Source organism: Callorhinus ursinus, unplaced genomic scaffold, assembly GCF_003265705.2.
Source record: "Callorhinus ursinus isolate GAN/ISIS: 27379988/994484 unplaced genomic scaffold, GSC_fseal_2.0 scaffold46, whole genome shotgun sequence".
NCBI classification, from domain to species: domain Eukaryota; kingdom Metazoa; phylum Chordata; class Mammalia; order Carnivora; family Otariidae; genus Callorhinus; species Callorhinus ursinus.
The window spans coordinates 11,662,847-11,690,760 of NW_027397108.1; the positions used below are offsets into that span (position 1 = coordinate 11,662,847).

General features: G+C 49.5%; 2 protein-coding genes across 2 annotated transcripts in view; one reads left to right on the forward strand and one right to left on the reverse strand.

The window, feature by feature from the left end:
- ZNF276 (zinc finger protein 276) overlaps positions 1-16,876 on the forward strand; it is a 17,728-nt gene extending 852 nt beyond the window's left edge. The window contains exons 2-11 of the mRNA XM_025860331.2: positions 3,763-4,066; positions 4,410-4,456; positions 4,551-4,997; positions 6,136-6,214; positions 7,431-7,514; positions 13,120-13,230; positions 13,298-13,373; positions 13,691-13,808; positions 16,103-16,202; positions 16,278-16,876. Coding sequence (XP_025716116.1) covers positions 3,783-4,066; positions 4,410-4,456; positions 4,551-4,997; positions 6,136-6,214; positions 7,431-7,514; positions 13,120-13,230; positions 13,298-13,373; positions 13,691-13,808; positions 16,103-16,202; positions 16,278-16,524 — 1,593 coding nt within the window. The 5' untranslated portion in view covers positions 3,763-3,782 and the 3' untranslated portion in view covers positions 16,525-16,876. The remainder of the gene's footprint in view (positions 1-3,762; positions 4,067-4,409; positions 4,457-4,550; positions 4,998-6,135; positions 6,215-7,430; positions 7,515-13,119; positions 13,231-13,297; positions 13,374-13,690; positions 13,809-16,102; positions 16,203-16,277) is intronic.
- Positions 13,960-27,914, reverse strand: part of FANCA (FA complementation group A) — a 59,431-nt gene continuing 45,476 nt past the window's right edge. The window contains exons 31-44 of the mRNA XM_025860322.2: positions 25,184-25,268; positions 23,655-23,818; positions 23,048-23,153; positions 21,941-22,000; positions 21,701-21,805; positions 20,826-20,938; positions 19,859-19,997; positions 18,770-18,844; positions 18,358-18,460; positions 17,826-17,901; positions 17,424-17,580; positions 17,212-17,304; positions 16,871-17,012; positions 13,960-15,933 (exon numbers count right to left, since the gene is read on the reverse strand). Of these exons, the coding sequence (XP_025716107.1) occupies positions 16,905-17,012; positions 17,212-17,304; positions 17,424-17,580; positions 17,826-17,901; positions 18,358-18,460; positions 18,770-18,844; positions 19,859-19,997; positions 20,826-20,938; positions 21,701-21,805; positions 21,941-22,000; positions 23,048-23,153; positions 23,655-23,818; positions 25,184-25,268 (1,384 nt within the window). The 3' untranslated portion in view covers positions 13,960-15,933; positions 16,871-16,904. The remainder of the gene's footprint in view (positions 15,934-16,870; positions 17,013-17,211; positions 17,305-17,423; positions 17,581-17,825; positions 17,902-18,357; positions 18,461-18,769; positions 18,845-19,858; positions 19,998-20,825; positions 20,939-21,700; positions 21,806-21,940; positions 22,001-23,047; positions 23,154-23,654; positions 23,819-25,183; positions 25,269-27,914) is intronic.

The following is a 27,914-nucleotide window of genomic DNA, read 5'->3' on the forward strand; positions in this document are numbered from 1 at the left end:
GGCTGGGGGCGGCGTCGCACGAGGCCGGCGGGCCGTGGGAGGAGGGGAGTGTTTGTGTAGAGGTGCTCCGCGACCCGGTGTTGGTCCGGGTTTGCCGCGGCTGACGGTTGGCTCTTTGACGTCCGTTGTGCGGGATCGCCGCGGCGAGCCGGGGAGCGCCCGTCGTGACACAGTTGCGGGTGTTTTTTCTGGCGATGAGGACTTGCAGGCCCTTTGAGACACACGGATCGCTGTCCGTAACGGTGGGCCCCGTGACCTGAGACGTCGTTTACCGCTGAAGCGTGCGCCTGACCGCCCTCCCCGCCAGCCACCCCTGGCCGCCACCGGTGGCTCTCCGGGAGCTTTTGTTGTTGTTTTGCCTTTTTTAGGTTATACACGTAAGTGGAATGGAAGCGTGGTTGTCCTTCCTTGTCTGACTCATTTCGTTGAGCGTAATATCCTCAAGGTGCGTCCGTGTTGTCACAGATGCAGGGAGTCCTTTTTTATGGCTGACTAATACTCCGGTGTGCACGCGCGCGTGCACACCCGCCTCACCTTTTGTGCATCCATTAATCAGTGGGCACTTGGGTAGTTTCCCTACCTTGGTTATTGTAAATAATGCTGCAATGAAAATGGGGGTGTATGTATGTTTATGAGTTACCATTTTCATTTCCTTTGTATAAATACCAAGAAGTAGAATTGTTGGGTCAAATGGTAGTTTTATTTTTATTTTTTAAAAAGATTTATTTATTTTAGAGAGAGCGTGCGTGCTTGCAAGAGAGAGAGTACTCGAGCAGGGAGAGGGGCCGAGGCAGAGGCAGAGCGACCGAGAGAAGCACACTCCCAGCTGAACAGGGAGCCCGACACTGGGCTCCACACTGGGCTCGACATCCATGACCCTGAGATCGTGACCTGAGCCGAAACCAAGAGTCAGACGCTCAACCTTCTGCACCACCCATGCACCCCCGCAGCAGTTTTATTTTTAATATTTTGAGGAACCTTCATAGAGACTGTACCAGTTTACATGCCCACCAACAGTGCCCAAGGGTTCCCTTTTCTCCACATCCTTACACACTCGTTATTTCTTTTTTCTTTTTTTTTTTTAAAAGATTTTATTTATTTATTTGACAGATAGAGACAGCGAGAGAGGGAACACAAGCAGGGGGAGTGGGAGAGGGAGAAGCAGGCTTCCCGCGGAGCAGGGAGCCCGATGCAGGGCTCCATCCCAGGACCCCGGGATCATGACCTGAGCCGAAGGCAGACGCTTAACGACTGAGCCACCCAGGCGCCCCTATTATTTTGTCTTTTTGATAATAGCCATCCTAACAGGTGTGAGGTGATAGCTCATTATAGTTTTGATTTGCATTTTCCTGATGATGAGTGATGTTGAGCACTTGTACACTTGTACTTGTGCATGTACTTGTTAGTCATCTGTATGTATGTCTTCTCTTGAAACACAACTGTTTGGATCTGCCTTTTGTTTTTTTTAAGATTTATTAAATTATTTGAGAGAGGGACAGAGAGAGCGAGCAGGGGGATAGGGAGACTAGCAGACTCCCTGCCGAGTGACTTGATCCCACAACCCTGAGGTCATGACCCGAGCTGAAATCAAGTCAAACACTTAACTGACTGAGCCACCCAGGCTCCCGTGCTGCCTGTATTTTAATTGGATTGTGTTTTTGATTTTGAGTTGTATTAGTGCTTTATATATTTTAGGTATTAATCCATTACCAGATATATAATTGGCAAATATTTTCCCAAATTCAGTAGGTTGCCTTTTCATTTCGTTGATGGTTCTCTTTGCAGTACAGAAGCATTTCAGTTTGATGTAGTCCCACTTCTTTATTTTTTGCTTTTGTTGACTTTGTTTTCAGTGTTGAATCCAAAAAATCACCACCAAGACTGAGGAGAAGGAATTTACTGCTGGTGTTTTCTTCTAGGAGTTTTATGGTTTTAGGTCTCACATTTAGGTCTTTAATCCATTTTGAGTTTATTTTTGTTTATGATTTAAGTTGGCGGCCTAATTTCATTCTTTCGCATGTGGCTGTCCAGTTTCCCAACACCCATGTATTGAAGAGACTATCATTTCCCCATTGTATATTCTTGCCTTCTTTGTTGTAAATTAATTGACCTCTTATATGCATGGGTTTATATCTGGGCTCTCTTTTGTTGCATCAATCTGTCTGTTTTTATGTCATTACTATACTGTTTTGGTTACTGTAGTTTTGTTATATAGTTTGAAATCAAGAAATGTGACGCTTCTGGCTTTGTTTTTTCTCAAGATTGCTTTGGCTATTTGGGGTCTTTTGTGATTTCGTATAAATTTTAAGACTGTTCTATTTTTGTGAGAAATGCCATTGGAATTTTGATCAGGATTGCACTGAATCTGTAGATGGCTTTGTGTAGCATGAACATGTTAATAGTTTTCTTCTAATCCACGAGCGCAGAATATTCATTTATTTGTGTCTTCACTTTCTTTCATCAGTGTCTTATAGTTTTCAGTGTGTAGGTTTTTCACCTCCTTGTTAAATTTATTCATAGGTGTTTTATTCTTTTTGATACATTTTTTAAATTAATTTATTTGACGGGGGGGGGGGAACACAAGCAGGGGGAGAGGGAGAAGCAGGCTTCCTGCTGAGCAGGGAGCCCAATGCGGGACTCGATCCCGGGACCCTGGGATCATGACCAGAGCCCAGGGCAGACGCTTAACAACTGAGCCACCCAGGCGCCCCCTTTTTGATGCATTTGTAAGTGGGATTGCTTTCTTAATTTTTTTTTCTGATAGTTCATTATTGATTTTTGTGTCTTGCAACTTTACCGAATTTTCATTCTTAGCATTCTTAGAGTCTTTTGATGGAGTCTTTAGGGTTTTCCATATATAATGCCATATTATCTGCAAATGAGACAGTTTTTTACTTCTTTTTTTCCTATTTGGATGTTTCTTATTTTTCTTGCCTAATTGCTCTGGCTTGGACTTCCAGCACTATGCTCAATAAAAGTGGTGAGAGTGGGCATCCTTGTCTTGTTCCTAATCTGAGAAGAAAGCTTTCTGCTTTTCACTTGTGTGTATAATGTTAGCTATGAGCTTGTTGTCTGTCACCTTTATTATGTTTAGGTACATTCCCTCTATACCCACTTTGTTGCAGAATTTTTATCATGATGGGCATTGAATTTTGTCAGAAACTTTCTGCATCTGTTGAGATGCTCATATGATTTGCATCCTTTGTTTTGTTAACATGTATCAGGTTGATTGGTTTGTGGATGTTGGACCATCCTTGTACCCTTGGAATAAATCCCACCGGATCATGGTATATGAGCCTCTTAATGTATTGTTGAATTTGGTTTGCTAATGTTTTGGTGAGGATTTTGGCAGCTGTGTTTGTCAGGGATATTGGCCTGTAATTTTCTTTTCTTGTGGTGTCCTTGTCTGGTTTTGTTATGAGGGTAATTCTGGCCTTGTTGTAGAAGCACTTAGAATTCTCTGAAAGGTTTTCTGGACCATAAGGCCCTCCATTGAGCACATCTCCCAAAAGTCTTTATGTTCAACTGGGAGCCCAGAGCCAGAGCCCTGCCTTTGGTGCAGGTGTGGGCTTGTGTTTAAGGGGTATATATGGGGAAGCTCCATGGAGGGTTATTCTCCACTTGGGGAGCTGCGAGGACGGCAGAGCATGGGTCTCACCTCCCCTGGGGCCGTGTTGCTCACTTCCTAGGAGCTTGTGTCTTCCATGCCCTGTGCAGCGAGCAGCCTCACCAGCTGACTTAATGTCTCCTGTGCTTGCCCAGGAACAGGCCGGGCTCTTGCAATGGGGCACTGTCGCCTCTGCCATGGGAAGTTCTCCTCACGGAGTCTCCGCAGCATTTCTGGCAGGGCACCTGGGGAGAGCTCAGACAGACCACCCCCAGGGGAGCGAGTTTTCATCAGGGACTTCCAGCACTTGCTGGGTGTGGCCGTCCACCAGGACCCAGCTCTGTCTCAGTTTGTCTGCAAGAACTGCCACACCCAGTTCTACCAGTGCCATGGCCTCCTCAAGTCCTTCCTGCAGAGAGTCAACGTCTCCCCGACGGGCCACCGGAAGACTTGCACAAAGTAGGCGTTCCTCCTTCATTCTTTGGTGGGCATTCAGGGGCCAAGCACCCTGCACGCTGGGGCTGTTCTAGGCACAGGGAGTGCTGGGGGGAGCCTCTGCAGTGGGGAGACACATCATGCTGGAGCAGCAGACATGTGTGAGCACCAGTGTGACTGGTGTCAGGGAGATGGACAGACATGCTTGAGGGAGGTAAGGGCCACGAAAGGCTCTGAGTGTAAGGAGACAGCCCTTGGAAGAGCAGTTTCAAACTGCATGTGGGAGAGGTGGCCTGTGAAAGGGATCTGGTGAGCCTGCATCTTGTTCACTGCTAGCCCCACTCATGGCCATGCTGATCCTTTGCAGGGTTGGTGCCCAGCCCCCACCAGGGGCAGAGGAGGGAGCGTGTCTGGGTGAGTGTGCCCCTGTTGTGTGGTGCGTGGGTAGGCTCGAGGTGGGATGGGTGCTGACTGGCCATGGGTGTGGCGTCTCTGTGCCTTTCCTCAGTGGACCTGATCACTTCGAGCCCCCAGGGCCTACGTGACTTGGTGGCATGGGTGCATGGACACGCAGCCAGCTGTGGGGCCCTGCCTAACCTCCAGAGGACACTGTCCTCCGAGTACTGCGGTGTTATCCAAGCCGTGTGGGGCTGTGACCAGGGCCACGACTACACCATGGACGCCGACTCCAGCTGCGGGGCCCTCTTGCTGGACAGTGCGCTGGCAGTCAAGTGGACTTGGGACAAGGACATGGCCCCGTGGCTCACCCAGCATCGGGGATCCAGCCCCACTGGGGCTGCCCCTCAGAGCTCCCGGGGCAAAGCGACCACAGTTCCAGCCGAGACCGAGACACTGCCCAGCACGGACATGGCCCAGCCTCCTTCAGATGTCATCCCTGTAGGGCCTGGGCTGAGCCCCCCACCTCAGCCAAGCTTCCCCTCAAGTGGGGCCCCAGGTAGGAGGCTCCTCTGGGCTGTTAGACCAGGATTCCTAGTCTTGAACCAGGCAGGGCCCTCAGTAGGAAGTAGATGTCTGCACTGTTGTGGGCGGTGGTCATGGTGTTGTGTGCAGGGGTTCAGGGAGAAATGAGGGGGAGCCGGCCTTAGCATCTCCTCCTGGGCATCTGACAGCAGGGAGGGGTTAAGGACCCTATTCCAGCAGTTTCTGTAAAGGCATGCTCGCCTGCCATCTGGTCTTCCTTACTAAGCCTGCTTGGGGCCAGGGGGCCGAGGGAGGCAGAAGAATGGGGTCCTTGTTGTGGGACGTGGGGGAAGAGGGCAGCTGCTGCCTCCGAGGCTGTTTTGTTCCAGCTGCAGGTCATTCCCTGGGTCTCAGCCAGCGTCCCGGTGACATCCCAGTGGGACTCATGTAGACAGGCCCCTCTGCCAACTGGCCAAGAGGAAACACAGGCCCTTGTGTGGGACCCGATCCCACAGTGCTGTGGTTGGGGTGTAGCTGTTGATGGACTGACTTTGTGTTAGGGTGGCTGGGTTCGCTTCCCCCCCTGCTTCTCTCAGCCTCCGTTTGTGCGCCTGTCTGTGCACAGCACTTGGCTGCTCTTGTGTCCGAGCTCTCGGTGGCACTTTTTTAAAAGTGTAACTACCCAGAAAAAAAAATGTGTAGCTACCTAAATAGTTCAGAGAAATGGAGGTGCACAAATGCTGGGAAGGGAGAAGGGAATTGTGTCAGACGTTCTTAGAACTGCTTGGCCTTTTCAGCTGTGCATGGCATGCAATACTTTGCTAACAATGATTTTTTTAAACGTCCTGGAACATCCACAAAGTGTGAGTCGTCCCACTGCGAAACGACTGGATCTAAACCTCTAGGAAGGGCTGGGCTTGCTGATGTGGACTGTCGGCTAGGGTTTCTGATGCCTGGCGCTGCCCATGCCTGTGCTAGTCGTGGGGGTGGTCGGTCTGGTTATGCAGGAACCTTATGGGGGATGGGACTGGGAGGTGGGTGGGATTTAAGGTTGAAGGACCCCAGGCTCCCTGCAAGGAAGGCTCCATTGTCAGACAGGTGCTTGCCTCCTCGCTGGGGAGCACTGCCTGCGCTCCGTGTTGGTAACAGGAGCCTTGTTCTTTGTTTCTCAGGGCGGTTGGGTGAGAAGCAGGTTCCATCTTCAACCTCGGATGATCGGGTAAAAGACGAGTTCAGTGACCTTTCTGAGGGGTGAGAGAAGAGTGGGTTTAAATAGCCTAAAATTCCTCCTTGGAAAACCAAACTCCGCCAACCTGTGTGCTCCCTGTCCGTGTCCTGGCCAGGACCCTCTCCTTCTCTCGGTGGGAAGGAGACGAGTGGCCGAGGGTGCTTCTAAGCTTCTTGTTCCTGATCCAGAGGGCCCCCCAGCCTGAGGCATTTGCAGGGGGAGCACAACCAGGGTGGTGTGGAAATTAGAGTCCCGTGGTCGCTCCTTTGCTGTTGCTGGCTTGTCTCCTTCAAGGGTGTGGTTTTGTGCCAGCCGTAGATGTTACTGAAACAGGAAGTCAGTCTCTGGCCCTTTGTCATGACATGATTGTGACTTGGGGCAGAGGTTCTGTGCAGGACGACAACCCGCCCCGGAAGGGGCACTATCAGGGACTGTTTGCTCCCGGGCCACCTCCTGCTTGTCAGCTGAGAACCACTCATGGTGGCAGCCACACACCAGCTGGCCTCCACACCCTTTCCCCATAAGCTGTGGCTGGAATGCAGTACCCTCATCCAGACAAGTAGGAGGACAGTATGATTTTTGGCTCAACTCCAGTGGGGTGTCAATGAAAAATGACTGAGATGCTGGAAGAACCCAAGTAGGTGTGCTAAAAACACCTCCGGGACCAGGAGTGGTCACAGGTTGTCCTTTAGCCCACCAGCCAGCCTTGAGTCTTTCTTGTCTGGACAGGTGACAGCCTGCAGGGGAAGGCCATGGTGTACCAGCCTGTCTCTGTCCACTGCCCTGTAGAGACTGAATTCATGCTTTAGGGTAAAGTTTACAGATACACAGATCTTTTCCTGGCCTTTGTGACCTTTGCAGTGGCCAGCAGCTGACCGGTCAGCTGGATAGGTGCTCACAGTTATGGGAAATAGTCAACTCATAGTTTGAAAATCCACTTTCTGAGAAGCCTACCTCCTTGAGGTCTTCATGTGCTACCTGGGGCCCCATAGAGAGGTTCTTTCCAAGTTCAGGGTCCTGGTGTGAGAGGAGTGTGGCTTCTGGGGAATCGTCATTTTACTGGCCTGCCCTTTCTGTCAGGAGAGGAATTCAGAGATTTGGGGGTTTTAGGTTTCTAAGACCTTTTTAGGAGAGCTAAAACATGGAGTATGGAGATTTGATGGTGTTTTTAGATAGGAAGTGTCATTGGATCTGTCACACCCCACAGGCCTTTGCTAAAGGTTCTCTCTTCTTCCCTAGGGACATCCTGAGTGAAGACGAAAATGACAAGAAGCAGAATACCCAGTCCTCGGACGAATCCTTTGAGCCTTACCCAGAAAAGAAGTAAGGGGGGGCAGTCTTGTTGCACGTCCCTGGGGTCTGGGAGTGGCATCACTGGGTAACCTGGAAACCTATGTCTGGCTGGTAGGGTCACTGGGTGGGAGTAGTGGGGACAGGGAATGAAGGCTTCTACTTCCCAGTCTGCCCTTGCTTAGCACGTTTGTCTCCTGCTGCTCTTTGGCCTGACCACACAGTGCAGTGTGGCTTCTGAGTGAGCTGGGACCTGGTCTCCGTGTCTTGTGAGAGTGGCAGGGCCTGTGGATGTAACTCAGCCTCATTCTGGGAGCTCCCTGCCTTCCCTTCCGCCAGCCCTGCCCTCGGTCATACCACAGTAGTGTCTGCCGTGTCAGCCTCTGATTTCCTGCAGGAACCTCTACCCTACACTTCTTTCTGCTTCTGGCCAAGGTCCTTGGAGGCTCAGGGACCCAGCCCTGCAGTTGCTCTCAGATCTGCCTCTGGCACTGATTTCTACATCACTTCCTTGTTAGAGTTGCCTCTGTGGCCTTGTCTCAACCTTCCCTTTTCAGGGGTTTGTGTTTTCTCTCAGGATATAGGATCCTGGCAGGGAAGGCTAATGTGTACTAGTGTCACTTTCCTCCCAACCTTGTGCCCAGGCACACCCAGAATGCCTGTAGTTAGTCGCTGCCCCACTTGGCTATTACTGAGCGTTTCGCGGTAGAATGGAAACACAGGAGCACCACACCGTCAGCCAAGAAAACACAGCACAAAGATTAAAAAGCAAACCTGACTTACTTTTTTCCTTTGAGTTCTGACATGGCTATGGAAAGAGAAACAGAAGCCATGCCCTGCAGGAGGTAGGACCAGGTGGCAGTGGGCTGGCCACAGCTCTGGGTTCACCTTTGTGCCCACAGAGACACTCAGACCTTGTGGCCACATGGCTCCTCGGGTGCTACAATGTGAATCACAACTGGAAACCTAGACAGGGCCTCTGAGCAGCCCTGGTCCGTGTGACTTTTAGCAGACATGCCTGTCTGGGTCCTCAGCTGGGGACTGAGCCACCCAGGTGCCCCCCATTTTATCATTTTTAAATGTACAGTTAATTCGGTGGCCATTAAGTACATTCATAGTGCTGTACAACCATCACCACTATTTCTAAACTTTTCATCGTCCCAAGTAGAAACTCTCTACCCATTAAGTAATGACTTCCCTCTTCCCCCTCTCCCAGGCTCTGGCAGCCGCCAATCTGGTTACATCAGGGCACTTCACAGAAGTGGAAATATGTGTTTGTCCTTTTTGATAGGGTTCCTTCACTTTACATAATGTTTTTTAGATTCATTCGTGTTGTAACATGCATCAGAACTTTGTTCATTTCTATGCCTGAATGTATTCTGTTGTATGGATAGACCACAGTTTATTGATCCATTCTTCTGTCATTTTGGGTTGTTTCTACCTTTTGGCTATTGTGAATAATGTTATGAATACTGGCCTACAGGTATCTGTTTGAGGGGCGCCTGGGGGCTCAGTCGGTTAGGCATCCAGCTCTTGATCTCAGCTCAGGTCTTGATCTCAGGGTCGGGAGTTTAAGGCCTGCATTGTGGAGCCTCCTTAAAAAGAAAAAAGAAAAGTATCTGTTTGAGTCCCTGTTTCAGTTCTTTGGTGTACCCAGAAGTAGAATTGTTGGGTCATATGGTAGTTCTATGTTTATTTAACTTTTTGAGGAACTGCCTTATAGTTTTCCATAGCAGCTGTACCATTTTACATTCCCATCAACAACGTACAAGGGTTCCATTTTCTCCAAATCCTTGTCAACATTGTTAATTTTCCATGTTTTTCGTTTTGACATTTGTTTTTGTGGGGTTTTTTGTTTTGTTTTTGTTTGAGAGAGAGAGAAAGAGCTGAGGGGGGTTACAGAAGGATGCCCAGCGCAGAGCTCTACGTGGGGCTGGATCTCACAACCCTGAGATCATGACCTGAGCCAGAATCGAGAGTCAGATACTTAACAACAGGCTGGGCCTCCCAGGCACCCCATTATTTTGTTTATTTTTAAAGTGAAGTAGAGTAGACATGCAGTGTTAGTATCAGGCACACAACGTAGTCACTACCCAGTAGTTCTGTACATTGTGCTGTACTCATCACTGGTAGCTGCCCACCTGTCATCCTGTAGCTCTGTTAACGGTACATTGACTATATTCTCTACGCTTTACCTTCATCCCTCATCCCTTAAGTGGAATGAATGCCCCCCACCCCACAAGCATCAGTTCTCTCTTGATGGCTCTGTTTCTGCTTTTGTTGGTTTGATTTTTATTCCACACGTAGGTAAAATACAGGGTATTTCTCTTTCCCTGATTTAATTCACTTGGCATAATGCCCCTGGGTCCATCTGTGTTGTCGCAAATGGCAAGAACTCACTCTTCCTTGTGGCTGACTGATGTTCGGTTATATATATACCACATCCTTCTTGTCCATTCATCTTGGAAACTTTGGGTTGCTTCCATGTCTTGGCTACTGTAAATAGTGCTGCCATAAACATGGGGCACCCGTATCTTTTTGGATTAGTGTTTTCTTTTTGTTTGGGTAAATACCCAGTAGTGGAAATACTGGATCATATTCTATTCTATTATTTTATTTATTTATTTATAAATAAATAGAGAGACCCAGCGAGAGAGGGAACACAAGCAGGGGGAGAGGGAGAGGGAGAAGCAGGCTTCCCGCGGAGCAGGGAGCCCGATGCAGGGCTCGATCCCAGGACCCTGAGATCGTGACCTGGGCCGAAGGCAGACGCTTAACAACTGAGCCACCCAGGCGCCCCTCATATTCTATTTCTATTTTTTATTTTTTAATTGTAATTCCAGTACAGTTAACATACAATGTTCTCTTAGTTTCATGTGTACATATTTTTAATTTTCTGTGGAACATCCATACTGCGTTCCACAGTGGCCATTTTCTTTTTTCTAATTTTTAGTATGGTTAACAGTGTTATATTAGTTTTAGGCATATAATAGAGTGATTCAAACCTGTTTTCCTTTTTAGTATTCATCCTCTTGGGTGTAAAGTAGTATCCCATTGTCATTTTGGTTTGCATTTCCTAAGTGATTAGTGATGATGGAGCATCTTTTAACATGCTTATATTTTTTTGAGAAATGTCTATTTAAGTCCTTTGCCCTTTTTTTTTTTCAGATTTTAAATCATTCTTTTTATTTATTTTTGGCCATTTTTAAATTAACTTGTTTTGTCTTTATGCTATTGAGTTGTAGGGTACATTTTCTCCCATTCAGTGGATTATCTTTTTCATTCCCTTGATACTTTCCTTTGGTGCACGGAAGTTTTTAAATTTTTTTTTTTTTTAAGATTTTATTTGACAGAGAGAGACACAGCAAGAGAGGGAACACAAGCAGGGGGAGGGGGAGAGGGAGAAGCGGGCTCGTGGGGCTTGATCCCAGGACCATGACCTGAGCCGAAGGCAGACACTTAACGACTGAGCCACGCAGGTGCCCCTGAAGTTTTTAATTTTAATTTTGAAGCCCATTTTACCTGTTTTTACTTTTGTTGCTTTGCCTTTTTTTTTTTTTTTTTTTTTTTTTAATAATCCCTGTGCCCAACGTGGGCTCAAACTACAACCCTGAGATCAAGAGTCGCATGCTTTGCTGACTGAGGCAGCCAGGAGCCCCGTGTTGCTTTGCCTTTGATGTCATGTTCAAGAAACTGTTGCCAAATCCAAGGTCATGTTTTCATCCAAGAATTTGATAGGTTAAGCTCCTAGGTCTTTGATTTGAGTTAATGTTTGTATATGGAATAACGTAGGGATCCACATTCATTCTTTGGCACATGGACATCCAGCTTTCCCAGCACCTTTTGTTGAAGAGACTGTCCTTTCTCCATTGAGTGGTCTTGCCACCCTTGTCAAAAAATCAGTTGATGGTTCTTGTGAGGGGTTTATTTTTGGCCTTTCAGTTCTCTTCACTTAGTCTGTATGTCTGTTTTTCTACTAGCACCACAGTGTTTTGATTATTGTAGTTTTATAACAAATTTTGGAATCAGACGTGTGAGTCCTCCAGCTTTGTTTTTCAGACTTATTTAGCTATTCAGTATCCCTTGAAATTCCGTGTTAAACTTAGGATTGCTTTTTCCGTTTCTGCCAAAAACACCACTGAGATTTTGATAGGGTTTGTCGATTGCTTTGGGAGAAGTATTGCCATCTTAATATTAATCCTGCAACCCATAAACATGGGATGTTTTCCCACTTATTTAGGTGTTTTTAAATTTAGTGTTAATAGTCTTCAGTGTATAAGTCTTTCATCTTCTTGGTTAACTTTATTCGTGAGTATTTTATTATTTTTGATGCTATTACAAATGAATTTTTTTTTATACTTTCTTTTTGCATCGTTCGTTGTTATAACGTGTAGAAGTAGAACTGCCTTTTGTGTGTTGATTATGTACCCTGCAACTTTGCTGAATTTATTTTTGTGTGTGTGGATTCTTCAGGGTTTTCTACATATGAGATCATGTTATTTGTGCATATAGGTAATTTTCTTTCTAACTTAGATCCCTTTTCTTTTTCTTGCCTAATTGCCGTGGCTAGAACTTTTGATACTGTGTTGAATAGCAGTGGTGAAAATGGGCATCTTTTTGTCTTGTTCCTGACCTTCGGGGAAAACTTTCAGCTTTTCACCATTGAGGATGATGTTAGGTACAGGCTTGTCATATAATGCCCTAAAAAGTTCCCTTCTGTTTTTGGCAGTTTTCCTTAAATGTCTGGCTCTGAAAAGGGGGGAAAAAAGTGTACATTTCTCTTTATATTGTACTTTTTTAAAGATTTTGAGAGAGCACGAGCAGGGGGAGGGGGAGAGGGAGAGGGAGAAGCAGGCCCCCCGCTGAGGGTGGAGCCCAGTGCGGGGATCGATCCCAGGACCTGGGATCATGACCTAAGTCGAAGGCAGACACTTCACCAGCTGAGCCACCCAGGTTGCCCCATGTCTCTTTAAAAATCTTCACTAAACACCACAGGGGGAGGTTGGTGCATCTGAACTGGTCCTTCAGGACCCGTCAGACTAAATAAAAGGTCCCCACTGCCCACCCTGGCCCCAGCAGCAGGACTAAGGAGCAGGGATGGCAGCTGGTGGAACAACATCGCTCTCTCCCAGGAACACACGTCTCCCTTTGAGCCCCCGCCTTGTTGCTGTGCACCTCCCATCAGGTTCCAAAATTGTTGATTCTGATCTTTTCTAGCCTACGGGTTGTTTTGATGGAAGGACTGACCCCTAAAGCTTCCCCACTCCACCATTTAACATGATGTCTCCAAATAATAATTTTTGGTTTTGGTGTTGAGGGAGTGAAGTTTCAGTCCTGAAAACCCACTCTGTAGCCCTGCACCTTGCCTTCCCGGGGTGGTAGTACAGAGCCTCTGCCTTTCCTATGGGGTCTAGCTCTGATGGCTAAGGTCAGTTTGAAGCCAGCCAGTGAGCACTGAGACTCAGGTTGCCATGGAAGCCTGAGGAAAACCCCACCTCTCCTGTTTGAGGAGAGAGAAGCATGAAGAAAAGTGAGAAACATATGCAACAGAGATCAGAAACAGCACTGAGTCTGATTACATCTCTTCCTCACCCCACCATCTTTTTTTTTTTTTACCTTTTTTTTTTTGCCCTCACAGGGTGTCTGGTAAAAAGAGTGAAAGCAAAGAAGCCAAGAAGTCTGAAGAACCAAAAATCCGAAAGAAGCCTGGACCGAAGCCGGGCTGGAAGAACAAGCTCCGCTGTGAGAGGTGAGGCCTGGGTAGAGGGCTGGCTCGCCCGTCGGGGCAGCAGCTCCATGTGTGCTCTGCATTGCAGGGAGGAGCTACCCACCATCTACAAGTGCCCTTACCAGGGCTGCACGGCTGTGTACCGAGGGGCCGATGGCATGAAGGTGAGAAGGGGCACCGCCCTGGCGCCAGGGGCTGCCTGCTGTGTGTGGCCAACCAGGAGGACCAGATGTTTCTGGAGAGCCGCGTGTAGACTTGTCCCCAGGGGCTCGTGTAAGCCTGGGTGAATGGAGAATTGAGCAGCCATGGGCCAAGAAGTGAGCCCTCCACTCCTGGGAGAAGCACCCACTTCTTGTTGAGTGAGGAATGGTTGGGTCTCTTCCTTTGAGAGTGCCGTGTAGGACCCGTGGGAGGCATGTGCTGTGTGATCGGGGGAAACGTCCTGGCCAAGGCACTCATGGTCTTGCCGTCTGTCCCGCAGAAGCACATAAAGGAGCACCATGAGGAGGTCCGGGAGAGGCCCTGCCCCCACCCTGGCTGCAACAAGGTGTTCATGATCGATCGCTATCTGCAGCGTCACGTGAAGCTCATCCACACAGGTACATGCCCTGTTCTCCCACAGTCCCACATATACAGTCCCCTTGGGTGGCTGATGGGGGCTGGACACCCTTCATAGAGGCCTGGGGCTGTGTTTTGGTGCCTTGCAGGTCGTTAGTATGGGCTGTGGAACTGACGATGAAGAAATCCCAGTGCCTTTCTGCAGGTTTATTGTGGTGGTTTTATCATTACTTTTAAAAAATAACATTATATGCTTTTCGATTATAAAAGTAACCCATGCTCATTGTAGAAATTGTAAAAAGCAAGCACAGAGAAGACAGGAAGCACCCCCATGCACAAGCATCATCCGCACTTGAGGGTTTCCTCTTCCTGTTGGTTCTCATGTTGCGTCTCTGTGCCTACTTCCGTGTGTTCTTGGGGGTAGTGGCCTGACGAAGTCCTGGAGGGCCCGGCGCTTCAGGGAGTGTCTCCAGTGTGTGGGGTGTGCCCTGCTCGTGTCCTGGACACTTTAGCCTTCAGGCCACTCATCTGTAGAGGCTCTCTCTGCCTGTTGTGGGCCGCGTTTGGTCTGAATATGGTGCATTTCAACCAGCTATGCTCTGGTCTGTTCGTGAGCGAGACCTGTCGCCACGGACTCCGCAACTCCGGGGCTGGGGAACGTGGTGTGAGCAGGGCTTTGGGCCGGTCTTCTGGGAGAAGGGCCCTGCTGGGCTGGGACTGAGGCCAGAGGGGACGGGAAGGGGGGGTTCCACGGGCGTGAGGGAGCGGTGTGGTCTGTGTTCTGCTGGCTCCCAAGTTGGCCCTGTGTTTATGCTGAGGGGCGGGGGAGGTAAAGGGAACCTGCTGTTCCTTGTTCTTAGAGGGGTCTCTCTGGGACGCCCTCTGAGATGAGCAAATGACCTCCACCCCCCGCCCCCACCCGGCCCCCGTGTGCCCCGGACACAGATACTCGCGTATGTCCACGGGCTGTTTGCTTGCCTTCTCCCCAAGAGCAGCACCGTGCCCTCTGGGCTGTGCCCCTGAGACAAGCCCGCTGACCGTTACAACTCCAGGCTTGAAGCCCCCATGGCTGCAAGGACTCGGGGACGCTCAGCCCCTCAGCCCCCCTGGCTTTCCAAGCCAGCTGCTGTGGGAATCCCTTTTCCCTGTGAGCTTAGTCAGTCTCTTGCTCTTCTCCACAAAAGTGACTCCCTCCTTCTCTCTACCTTTACTTGTGGAGTTCGTTCTGCCAGTCTTCAGGTCGGTTTCTGGGGCATTTGGGATGATGTGGTAATTACCTAAGTAGTGTCTGTGGAACGAGGTGAGCCTAGGGCCCTCTTCCTCTCCCCATCCATTCTCTGCGTACGTATTTCAACCCCCGGCTCGTGTGCATTCCTCACAATTTTGATTCCCCTCTAATTTTAACGACACGATCCCTCCCACCCGCGTTAGAAGCACAAGAACTGCACGTGTACTGACGCCCGTACCCGCTGCTTCTCTCCACAGAGCTGCTCTCCTGAACTGGTGTCACCCCCTTTAAAAGACCAGTGGAGTGCATCTCTGTTTATCCCTGAACGGGAATTGTGCTTGTTTTTGTTAAAATACCTTACTATAGAAAGTTATTTACTTTTTTTACCCAGATTTGTCCGTTTTATTGTTGGACAGATTTATTGGTTGGTTTCACTGTGAAACCATTTATTTTCCTGTGTGTTTTGTTCTGAGCCTTCTTGGACATCTCCTGACACAAACAATTCCCTTAAATTGGGTCTTCAAGCTGTGTCTCAACTCAGACGCCAATGGTCATAACCAGTAGCAAGTTTTTTTTTAGGACACCAAAGAGGATAGACTGTAAACTATAAGGGTGCATTGTACCTAGTAGGGGAGAAAGCCAGTCTGTGTGGGCGTTCGTAGTTGAGCAGGTGGGATGGCAGGGAGGAAGAAGCTCCTGGCCACCACCCCAAGCCCAGGTCCAGGAGTAGAACTGACTGTTCAGTTTTTGTTCAAGAGTGTAAGAAATTTATTTGCCAAGTGGCAGTAGTGATCTATGGAGCTTTATTGATGTGGCTTCCTCCAAGAATTTTTACTCAAATAAATAGATGTAAAGTTTCTCTTTAAGAAAACAGGCTTCAAATGTACATAGTTGATGAAGTCCCAGCCAGGTGGCATTTTTAAGCAATTTGGAGCACTCTGTTAACAAAAAGTTTTGTATTAGAAATGTTTTCCATCTCTGAATAAAATTGGGTTTGCACAGGCCCCTTGCTTGGGCCCTGAGTGTGAGGAAACACCACCTGAGGCCCCCGTGCTCTGTGGGAGGGCTGGGCATTTCTCCTGTGCTTACTGCATCTCTGGTCCACAGAGGTGCGGAACTATATCTGTGATGAGTGTGGACAGACCTTCAAGCAACGGAAGCACCTTCTCGTCCACCAGATGCGCCACTCGGGAGCCAAGCCTCTGCAGTAAGTGTGGGGATGGGCACCTTCTCATGGCCACACTGGCCCCCATGCCCTTGCTCACCTGACCCTGTCCCCCAGGTGTGAAGTCTGTGGCTTCCAGTGCCGGCAGAGAGCATCCCTCAAGTACCACATGACTAAACACAAGGCTGAGACTGAGCTGGACTTTGCCTGTGACCAGTGTGGCCGGCGGTTCGAGAAGGCCCACAACCTCAATGTGCACATGTCCATGGTCCACCCTCTGACGCAGACCCAGGACAAGGCCCTGCCCCTGGAGCCACCACCCGGGACTGTTGAGGGCCAGGCCGTGAAGCCCGAGCCTACCTGAACTCCCGTGGTAAATGGGGTTAAGACAGTTTCAGTAGTTCCTCATACGTAACCTGACAGCACAGCTTTGCTCGCTTGCTCCCCTGGAGCCCCCATGCTGTACCCCCCCAACCTGTGTGTCAGGAGGGCACTGATCTGCAGTATGGTGAACATGGGCTCAGTGTGCAACTCACATAGCCTTTACAGCCTCCACTCTGGGACCAGCATTTTCCTACAAAAACTGAATGACTCGGGGCCAGATGGATTTTAAATAATTGATTCCTATTCCCCACTAAAGCAATCAAGGAGATTTGTAATCCACTTTTTAGTGCAAGAGCTCCATGTTATGCTTGTAATAAATTATTTACCAAGGAGCTGGGCTGTGCACTGCGCAGGGTCCAGTCAGAAGAGATGGGGCTCCCGGTAGAGGTCAGCATCGGGCAGCACCTGCTGTCTGCTCCGGAGGGCGGCACTCACTTCCGGGTCACAGTGTCCACTGGTAGCCAGCAGCTGCAGGAAAACAGCTGTGCTCAGCCCAGTGCAGCCCCCAGACACCAGGGCCTGAGGACGGGGAGCTGGCGACCGGAGCCTAGCAGGTAAGTGGCCACAGTGCAAGTGTCGGACACCGGATTCTCGTTTTACTTGAGGTGTTGCAACTTCAACACTCTTAACGTGTCCGCACACGCCAAAGCAAGCATCTGGGTGTTACCTCTGCCATGTTCAAGAAGCTCTTTTTTGGGCACCTAGGTATCAACTGCAGCAGAAAATGACGAGCTTTTGTTATCAAGCCTACAGGGTCACCCTAGAGAGAGGACAGGCAGAGACAGAGGTCAGGGTGTATACCATGAGGGTCACGACGCCCCCACCTGCTCACTCTGCCGGGAGAGCTGGCTGCACGGGTCTGTGAGCTGTGTCACCTGCCTGGCCCTGGAGCACCTGGCTCCTGCCGGCTAGAGCCGAGACCACACTTGTCTCCCCAGCCACGAAGAGACAGATCAGCTTTAGGTACATGTCAACAGCAACATGCAGGAAGGCATCTTCCCTCAGGACGGCGTCATCATCAAAATAGGAGAGAAGGCTGAAAGTAAGAAAGATGCCTCGTGACTCCAAGATCGAACAGAGGTGAGTGGCCGTCAGCACTGAACAGCGACTCATCTGAGGAGTGAAGTTCCAGGCATCCTTCCCGTTTGGAGGGCGATCCACAGTGATACTGACAGAGGACTGGGCTGGGGTGACCCCTCCTCTGACCACACACAACCCCCCGGGGGAGCAACTCCGCTGAGAGAGCGTCATGACACTGACCAGAGCAACAGGTGCAGTTACCTGTAGAAGGCAAACGGCAGCAGCCTGATGTATGGATCTGGGGCCAGGCGGAGGAGAACATGCCCCAGGCCACCCTCTGCAACCAAAGGGGGTTAGGCTTAGCTCTGTGGCCACCTCCCCACCCCAAGATGAGCACGTTCAGGAGACCTCAGGTGCCTGGCTGGGAGGGGTGGTGGTGTCCTCATGCTGGAGGGCAGAGCCTGGGGGGTAGATCCCCCCCCCATGATGGCCCAGCGCCACCCCGGGTCCCCCAGTACTCCACTCAACTCCTTCGTTGTTTAGATGAGTTCGTACTGCATTTAGCCTAAAATACGGTTTATATACTTAGCAGGAAGACAGACGTGGAAAAATGAGTCAGTAAATTAAGGCCCAGGGGTTCATACTTAACCATTGGAAAGTTATTTTTGAAGAAGGACTAAATAAACAGTGGGGATCGCAGCCTGCCCTTGCGGGTCACCTGTGTTCCAGTAGACGGCTGCTAACCGCACAGACACAGGCTGTGCCCTGCTACCAAGTCTCAGTGCTGTCTCACCTGTCTCTGTCAACTGAAAGACCACCAGCCAGGACACCTTCTTCTTCTCCAAACACCCCAGGATCTCCGCACATATGTCCAAAGCCTTCAGGGAGTCCACAGCCTGTGGCCACAGAAGAGGGAGGCTGACTGCACAGACAGGCACACAGCGGGGAGAGGGGTGACCTCCAGCCCAGAAGGGAGCCTTTGCTCATTCTGTTGAGTCTTGAATGGTGACTGTAGGAGGAACAGGTCAGGGATCCCTGTGCCCAGGTTCTGAAATGAAGACCTCGAAGGAGAGGCCCAGGGCCAAGGGGTTCTTGCTTCAGCAAGCACAAGACTCCCGAGGAGCCCTTCAATACAAAGGTTCCAAGGCCCTCCTCCCAGAAACCCTGAGTAGGGAGGTCTGGGAGGTGGCAAAGGGTCACCTTACCTGATGTCTTAAGTGTGGGGTCAGATGTGATGAAAGCAGACCCATTAAGGAAAAGAAAAAGAGGACAACCAGCAGCTGCAAGTAAGACCAGTGCCTTTAGAACATTAAAACCACCCAGGCTATACCCTCAAAAAGTAATTCTAAGTAAGGAATGCAGACACTGTTCTTTGACCAAACATGTATAGGCAGAGGACATCAATCTTTCCTCTAAGTGGATCTTCTCAGGAAAGAAAAGTTTTAAAGAGGTAATTTGAGAATAAATTCGTACAGACTGCATCATTTTATATGTGCCTTGAAACACAGCTGGGAAAAGCGACCACAGGGAAGAACTGTGCTGTGGCTGAGGGTGTCCATGGTGTGCGAGTTGCCAGTACCTCAGTCTGGTGCAGCGAGCCACCCCTGGCCCAGCCCCACTCCTGGGCTCCTTGTCTAGAAGGGTGTTTGTAAAATCTCTAGAGGTAAATGCACAGGCCCCCTCCTGACCCGAGGCAGGGGTCCCACCTCTTCCCAACCCCCTGGAGTGGACCCAGGTTGGCTGGGGTGTCTGGACACCTCTCCTCAGCACACACAGGCCTAGGAGGCTTGAGGCCACTGAAATCACTTTGAACAAAAATAAACCTAAAAGAATCTCCCCTGTGGGGTTTTTTTTTTTTTTTTTTACATTACGTTACCAAAAAGCTCAGGCAGGACTGTATGTCCTGAGCTGACAGGTTGACTTTTCAGTTTATAAATGGTTTAGCTGGGGGAGAGATGAGGGAGCGAAGGCTGTAGGAACAGGGACAAAGCAGGTCCCATGGGGCAGCTGATGACAGCCCTGCCTTGGGTTTAGGGAGGATAAAAATAAGCTAAGCAAAATCAAAAGTGAAACACATAAGATATTCCACCAGTAAACTTGAGAGTGAAATACTATAAAATCTATAAGCCTGACAAATTCTACTTCCTAATAAAGTCACAAGAATGCCATACTTCCTGTCTGTTCTTGGAAAAGCACAGTTCATTAGGTGAACCCTGAGAAACTCAGCTGATCGGAACACTGATTAAAAACAAACTTGGTAGAAAAGAAAGAAGTGAAAGAATTTCGTTTCTTGCCTCCTCTCTCTGGCAGTCCAGCTTCTCTAGCTGGCTCTTGATGCTGTTCTTCCCGGCTTGCTGGATTGCGAAGTGGAGTGAAGCAGCAGAGACCCAGGCCGGGCCCGGTGGGGGGGACGCCGAGTCAGGAGAGAGGCAGCTAGGAGACAGAGAGGCGTCACCACAGGAGCCTCATGACCACATCCTGGTGGAAAGCCACCAGCCCTGCCCACCTTCAGCTGGGGCAGCGAGGGCCTCTAGAGTCCACAGAAACAAGGTCTGCGTCCCTAACCACCCCTGGCCCGGCACAGGGACCTAGAGCCCGGTGTCAGCCTCCTTCCCGGTTTAGGGTCCAGTCTCCAGTTTCCCTAACATGCTTCTGTGCCATGGATGTGAGGAGCAGGTAGGGCCTGACCGGGACACCTGGTCCCGACTGCCCGAGCTTTGCAAGGAGGTCGTGGGACACGGGACTCTCACCTGGAGCCCACCACTCAGACCCTTGGCTTCTGGGTCCAGTCCTCCTCAGTCCCTGCTGTGACCGCAGTGTGGTGCTCAGGTGTCCCAGCAGGTTAAAAACAGGCCAAAAACCAGTGGAATATAATGTAGCAGTTGGCATTCCTTGTTTTCTGGGATTTTGAGCACTCCAGACACTGTAGCCGTGCACAGGGATAAAAGGAGGCCAGATGGGGGGGCCACAGCTCTCCCCCAAACCAGCACGTGCCGGAGACGGCCAGTTGGGCAGGCCAGGACCTGGCTCTCACACACATCTGCGTGATGCTGGCACTGCCAGGCCTGGGCCCAGAAGAGGGGCAGGTGGGGCGGAAAGCTGGGCAGGGACCCGCCAGGTCAGGTCTGTCCCTTCCCTTCCATGTGGGTCCTGCCCAGCCTGCCCTAAGGCCTCTGTCCGCCATCCCCAAGGTACTCATGGAGGTGGAACCTAGAGCAGGTCCTAAAGAACATCTGTGCTTCCTCCCCTTGTTGCACGCACCTCCTGCCAAACTGCTGGGCCTCCCACAGCCTCTGCAGCTCTTGGGGCAGTGGGCCCTGGAAACATCTCGTCCACCGGCTGCGAAGTTCAGGCTCCAGGCGTGGCCACCACAACTTCCAGAAGAGAAAGATCACCAGTAAGCAGATCAGGGGAGGCTATACTTGGACCCTCTTCGGTCCCTATAGCCAAGATGTGGAACCCTGGAGTGACCACTGGAGATGTGCTGACACCGGCAGCACGGCTCCTGTTCACCCAGCGCGTCCTACTGAAGTAGTGTGTCATGTACTCGGTTTCAGGTTCAAGGCAGTTCCGTGAGCTATCTCCTCCTCCTCTGTAGAGGACACAGACGTCCCCACTGAGAGCTGGTGTTTTACACACATAGTAACTCCTGCGCTGAATTCCACCCACATGAGCCACAGACTACATGCAAAGCCGAACACTCGGGGGGGTGCGTGGCAGCTCAAGTCCTACGGCTGCCGGGAGAGCTGCGTGTCGTCAGGACGCCAGAAAAGCCAGCGAAGGCCCCCCAGGGAAACCCCCACCCACGTGAGGGCCGGGCGGCAGGGGACTGGGCCGCCTCTCTTCCAGTCCCGAGATGGTTGTCTGTCAAGACAACAGGCGGAGCCCAAGGCGGGGCGCTCAGGCAATTAGGGTTCACCTTCAGCCAACGCAGAACCAGAGTGAAGCAACACCCAGACACTGCTGTCCAGCAGGCGTGGGCAGGGAAGCCCGTCATCCTCCCTGCTGATGGCTTCGCTCTACCCCCCACTTCTCCGCATGTATTTTCTCCTCAATGACAAGAACCAGGATGCTGCCCTGGGCCCCCAGTCCCTGTGCCAGCCCCGGGCGCACCCCAAGAAGGCGGCTGCACCTACCAGAGCAGAGGTCAGAACTATGGGGCACTCAGTCTGGCACGCGGTCAGGATCAGGTCTGCGGTCCGGGAGGGGTTTCTGCTTTGTGAACAGGCGCTGAGGAGCCCCTGCAGGAGAGGACATGCCAGAAGCTCAGTGGTTTGCATGTGTACCCCGCTCCTAAAAGGCACCAGGGCTTCAAAGCACCACTGGCTATGAAGGTCCGGCCAGGTGGTGGGAGGTGCTGGGGGCAACAGAATTACCCTGAAGAAGTGGACGGTGATGTCATGGGTCAGAGCACTTCCATGGGAGCAGAAGTTTCTCTGCAAAAGAGCACAGGCCAGTGAGAAAGGAACCAGTGGGGCAGGGGTGGGAGCGGAGGCAGTGTGTGCTGACAGGGTTTAGCTGTGCTCATGGTGCCACTGCTGACCACGGAGGTCCGGCTTCACGTCCCCCCGCATGGCTGGCCCAGGATCTGGCGTCTCACTGCCAGATCCGTGCGGCTCCTCTGTGCAGAGAGATCCCCCAGCCTGCCCGCTGCAGCCCCGACACAGGGCAGGAGGCCGGCACGCACTCCCTGATGGCCCCGTTGCTGGGATGGCAACCGGCGTCCCCAGCTCTGGGTTCTCTGTTCTGCCCGCCTTCACGGGCCCTTCTGACAACGTTAAGGAAAACAGCCTTTGCTAAGAACCCAAGGAACATGTAGTCTCATCTCTCCTGCTTTCTGAGTCACCGTTTAAAGTCCTGTGTCACTGAATGGAACCTTAGTTCAATCTCTAGTTGTATTTGTGCATTTTTTTTAAAAACTGGAAAAACATCTTCAGGAGTAGAAGCTCTTCTGAAGTGTGTAGGACGTGCTTATTCCTGGTGCCCTCACTGACCCTGACTGGATGCATGCAGGCTTTGGTCTTTCTGGGTAAGATGATGGAGCACCTGACGACAGTGTGTACAACAGAAGGAAGCAGGGCCGACCGGTGGGAATGGCAGTCTTGTCAGCACCACCAGCTTCTGTGTGACTGAAACGTCAAAACTGGCAAGAACTGGAGATGCCTGGTCTGCAAGACTTTATGGATCCTGACGGCTGAACGTCGAGGAAAGCTCTAGAAGGGGACTGAAGCTTTGGAGGAAGGGAGCCACAGCTGGTCTCTGCACCTCGCCGGCCCCGGTTCCAGCTGGGGGAGGAGGGCTGGGCACACAGCAGCCCCAACTCTCGGCTCCCGGAGCGGTACCCCCATTCTTTCCTTCAGCAATCCCACATGGTCTGCACACACACTGAAGCAGTTGGCTCAGTGACCACAGTCACACTTGCGAATCTTCAAGAACCAGATCACCCCCATCCCTGCATCCCGAGGTTGCTTGCCCACACCTACCAGCTCAGAGTTGACCAAGTGGAAGAACTCCGTGCAGTCAGGGGCGGCTGGCTCTTTGGCCTGGGGGCTGCCGACGAGAACAGACGGGGGCAGACCGAGGAGGATCCTTGCACAGAAAGAGCTGCGTCAGTGGTGGCGGCACAGCCTCATGACTTGAGGGCGCAGACTCACGTCAGTAGTGACCCTCCCTACTCACTCTGGCAAGAGTCCCCACCCGGGGCTGTGTGCTGAGCACCTGTGTCCTGCAGCACTGCCAATGTCTTAACCCCAAGAGCCGTTCTTAAGCGGCACAATCATCAAGTAAAAGGGTGCACCCCAGTCTAACAGCCACTCTCGAGAACTGGGGCATTTCACCATCTCACACTCAGAAACACGGCTGCAATGAGCATCTGTAAGCACACATGGTTTTCCTTATCTCGACATGCATTTTCAGGGCTACGTCTTTCAACAGGGCAGCTCGTGGGTCTGAAGGGGCGGCTTTAATCTGAAGCTTCAGACCCTGCTCTCTCCATGGGAACCCCAAGGAGGAGATGGGGACAGAAACAAATGACCAACGGAAAAGAAAACTCAATGTAAAGACAGACTCCTCTCTACGGTGCCGCGCTACCGTTTGTATACAAGCAGCTCCCGCTGTCTCTGAAGGCGGGCAGCCACATCCCATCCGCTTGCCAGAGCCTGGAGCCGTGTGCGGAACACTCCGAAAGGGAAGCGCTCCCGAGGAGAGCAACTCTGGGATGCTGTTGGGCCCTGTTCCAGGTCAGCAGCCATCTCCTGGAAAAAAACAAGACCAGAATGTTCACATACTTTTATCGCTGGTTCCACGTGATTGTCCTCAAATGTGAAGGCAGAAAGTTCTCAGGGCTTACTGTCAGCCCCAATTAGGACTCTGAAAGGGGGCTGGGTGGGCTTGGGAGAGAGGTCTCCCAAAAGGAGCTAGGAATGAGTGGGACAAGCGTTTTTACTTGGAAATCACTGAAAATTTGCAAAAGTAGAATAAGAATGGTACAATGAACACCTTTACCAGATTCCCCTATGACTAACATTTTATCATTTATCATTTGCTTTTCTACTCTGCATATACAGGTGTTGCGTGCACATAACTGGAGGGTGACTTGTGGACATAAGGCGTGTACACAGCAGGCACTCAATAAAGTGCCTGCTGACTGAAAGCATCCACGTGTGTGCAGAGTCGGCACACGTTCAAAAGCAGAGACAGAACAAGCCAAAGCACCCGCGTCGCAGCACCATCCCTGCCGCGTGTGACCCAAGGCCCATGACGCACTCTGCCTGCCACAGCCAGTTAGGACGGACGCAGAGGACGAAAGGTCAACAGGAGGGCTCGGAGGGCTGGGATCTCTTCTTTGTGGGATTAGTTTCATTCCCTCGTAGGTAAGATTTCCCAGGGTCCCAGGCCACCCCCTCCGTGGTTTGTCACTCCCCCCAGCTTCTCAAGCACTTGACGGCGTGACCACCACCAGGAAGCGTGAAATCCACACAAAGAATCCCGTCAACACGGAGCCACACGTGTACCTCCAAAGGTAGATTCCCTGTGCACACTGTGGGCACGGAGACCAGAGAGGGTCTGCACTTGGACCCCAGAGCCTACTCTCAGGGTCTTTCTATCGCCCAGACAAGACCTGAGGCTAACAGGCACTCTCACTGAAAACTGTACCCTTTACTTCAAAACGAGAGCCCCATTTCCACGCCCTCCTGAGTGCAACTGCTTTGCTGAAAAGAACCCACCAGCCTGTGGAGGTGCCAGGCGACCCGTGAAAGAGCAGCCTCTCAGGCTCCTTTGCCAAGTGGAGCCTTATCTATGTCATTTCTCTGAGCCTGACATCCAAATGAGCAGTCAAGAGCTAAAAAGCAGCAAGTGGTGGATATAGCAACCCTTTTACCACCAAAGTTGGCGTCTTCTTTCAAATTTTAAATGATCCTAAGATGGTTCTGCCACCACAGCTTTTGTTTCCGTACTTCTGGGTATTCCCTTAAGTGAGCACACTGTCGCTCCGGGTCTGGTCCGTTATATGTGGGATGTTAGTTTTCATGCTGCCTTAAGACATCCATAGTAAATATCATCAGAGCAGACGATACAAATCCAGTGAAACACACTGAGTTTTACATCTTCTAACTCACCTGCAATCTGGAAAAAATATCCCGATTTCCTGTGCAGCTACCGAGAACCAAATCAAAATTCTCTGAGCAGTTGTAACTCCTCGAACTGAAAGAAAAACACAATAAAAGCCTCCTAAGTATCTCCGCATGTACAGCCGTTCCTACTTCTCCGCCTCCAGAGTGGCGTGTGGTCACACAGCCAGAGGTCCCAGGGGACCACATGACACCCACAGTCATCAACAAAACAACCGTCTACAACAAAATACTAGCAACCCCAATCTAGTGACATCTAAAAACAATTATGTACCATAACCAAGTGGGATTTATTCTAAGAATGCGAGGTTGGTTCAACATCCTAAAATCAACATATCAATAGAATACACGTATCAATAAATAAAAACCATGTGAACATCTCAATAGACACAGATAAAACATGAGACAAAATTCAATACCCTTTCATGATAAAAACACTCAACAAACTAGGAACAGAAAGGAACTTCCTCAACCTGATTAAGGCCGTCTATGAAAAACCCACAGCTCGTCTCATACTTAATGATGAAAGCTTTCCTCCTAAAATCAGAAATAAGACAAAGTTCTCCTCTTTCACCGCTTCCATTCAATACCACTGGAAGTTCTAGCTGGGAGAGTTCAGCCAGAAAAAGAAATAAAAGGCATCCAGATTGGAAAGGAGAAAGTTAAACCGTCTCTATTCACAGATGACATGACTTTGCATACAGAAAATCTTAAAGAATTCACAATAAAAAACTATTAAAGCAAATAATTTCATAAAGTTGCAGGACATGCAATCAATATATAAAAATCAAGTTATATTTCTCTATACCCACGAATAATCCGAGAATGGAATTAAGACAATAATTCCATTTACAATGGTGTTAGAATACAATACCTAAGGATAAATTTAACCAAGGAGGTGCAAGACTTGTACAATGAAAACTATAAAACGTTGAAAAAATTATACAAGACCTAAATAAATGGAAAGACAGCCCATGTTCATGGATAGGAAGAATCACTGTTCTTAAAATGGTAATAACTACCCATAATTATCTACAGATACAATGCAATCTCTATCAGAAGCCCACCTGGTTATGTTGAAACTGGCAAACTGATCCTGAAATTCAGATGGAATTGCAAAGGACCCAGAACCCCCAAAACAATCTTTGGGGGAAAAAAGGAAGTTGGGGGATCCACATTTCCCAATTTAAAACTTCCTACAAATCTACAGTAATCAAAACAGTGTGATATTGGCATAAGAATAGATGTATGCACTACAAATCTTTTTTTTTTTAATATTTTATTTATTTATTTGAAAGAGCGTGAGAGGGAGAGAAAGCACAGAGGCAGAGGGAGAAGCAGACTCCCTGCAGAGCAGAGAGCCCAATGTGGGGCTCGATCCCAGGACCCCGAGATCATGACCTGAAGGCAGACGCTTAGCCGACTGAGCCACCCAGGCGTCTTATAAGTAAATAAAATCTTTAAAAAAAAAAAATAGATATATATGCCAAAGTGAATAAAGAGTCCAGAAATAAACCTTCACAGGTATGGTTAACTGATTTTTGGCAAGGGTGCCAAGACCATTTAATGGGGAAGGTCAGTGTCTTTAACAAAATGTGCTGGGACAACTGGATGTCCACATGCAAAAGAGTAAAGGTGGATCCTTAACTTATTCCATAAAAATTAAATCAAATGCATCAAAGACCTAAATTAAGAGCTAAAACTAAAAATAAACTGGACTTCATCAAAATATAACACTTCTGTGCATCAAAGGACTCCATCAAGGGAAGAAATGAAAAGATAACTCCTAGAATGGGAGAAAATATCTGCATCTCATATCTGATAAAGATCTCGTATCCAGAATACATAAAGAACTCTTTTTTTTTTTTTTTAAAGATTTTATTTATTTATTTGACAGAGACAGCGAGAGAGGGAACACAAGCAGGGGCAGTGGGAGAGGGAGAAGCAGGCTTCCCACTGAGCAGGGAGCGATACCAGGATCCTGGGAACATGACCTGAGCCAAAGGCAGCCGCTTAACGACTGAGCCACCCAGGCGCCCCATGAACTCTTAAAACTCAGTAAAAAAAAAAACCCCAATCTTAAAATGGGCAAAGGATGTGACATTTCTCAAAGAAGATACACAAATTGTCAACAAGCAAATGAAAAGATGCTCGACATCATTAGCCACCAGAGGAAAACAAATCAATACCATAATGAAATATACCATTTCATATCCATTAGAATGGGTATTATCAAAAGATAACAATAACTATGTTCGTGATAATGTGGAGAAACTGGAACTCTGATACTGTTGGTGGGAATGTAAAATGGTGCAGTTTTGGAAAAGTCTGGCAGTTCCTAAAAAAAGTTAAGATATGACACAACAGACTGATGAATCACAGACCTGTACCCCCGAAACAAATAATACACTGTGTATATTAATCAATATTGAAAGAATTTGAATTTGAAAGAAAATTGAAAGAAAAAATTGAAAGAATTTTGAAAGAAAAAAAAAGATATGACACAGCAATCCCATGCATAGCCATATGCCCAAGGAAAATGAAAACACAGGACCACAGAAAAGTCTGTACACAGAATTCTACCGAAGTACTCAGTCAATAAGTGAAAACCCAAATTTCCATCACGAGTAAACAAACTGTGGTCCATCCTTCAGTGGAATACTACTCAGTAATAAAGAAATGAAGTTCGGATAGATGCTATTATGTAGACTAAGCTTGA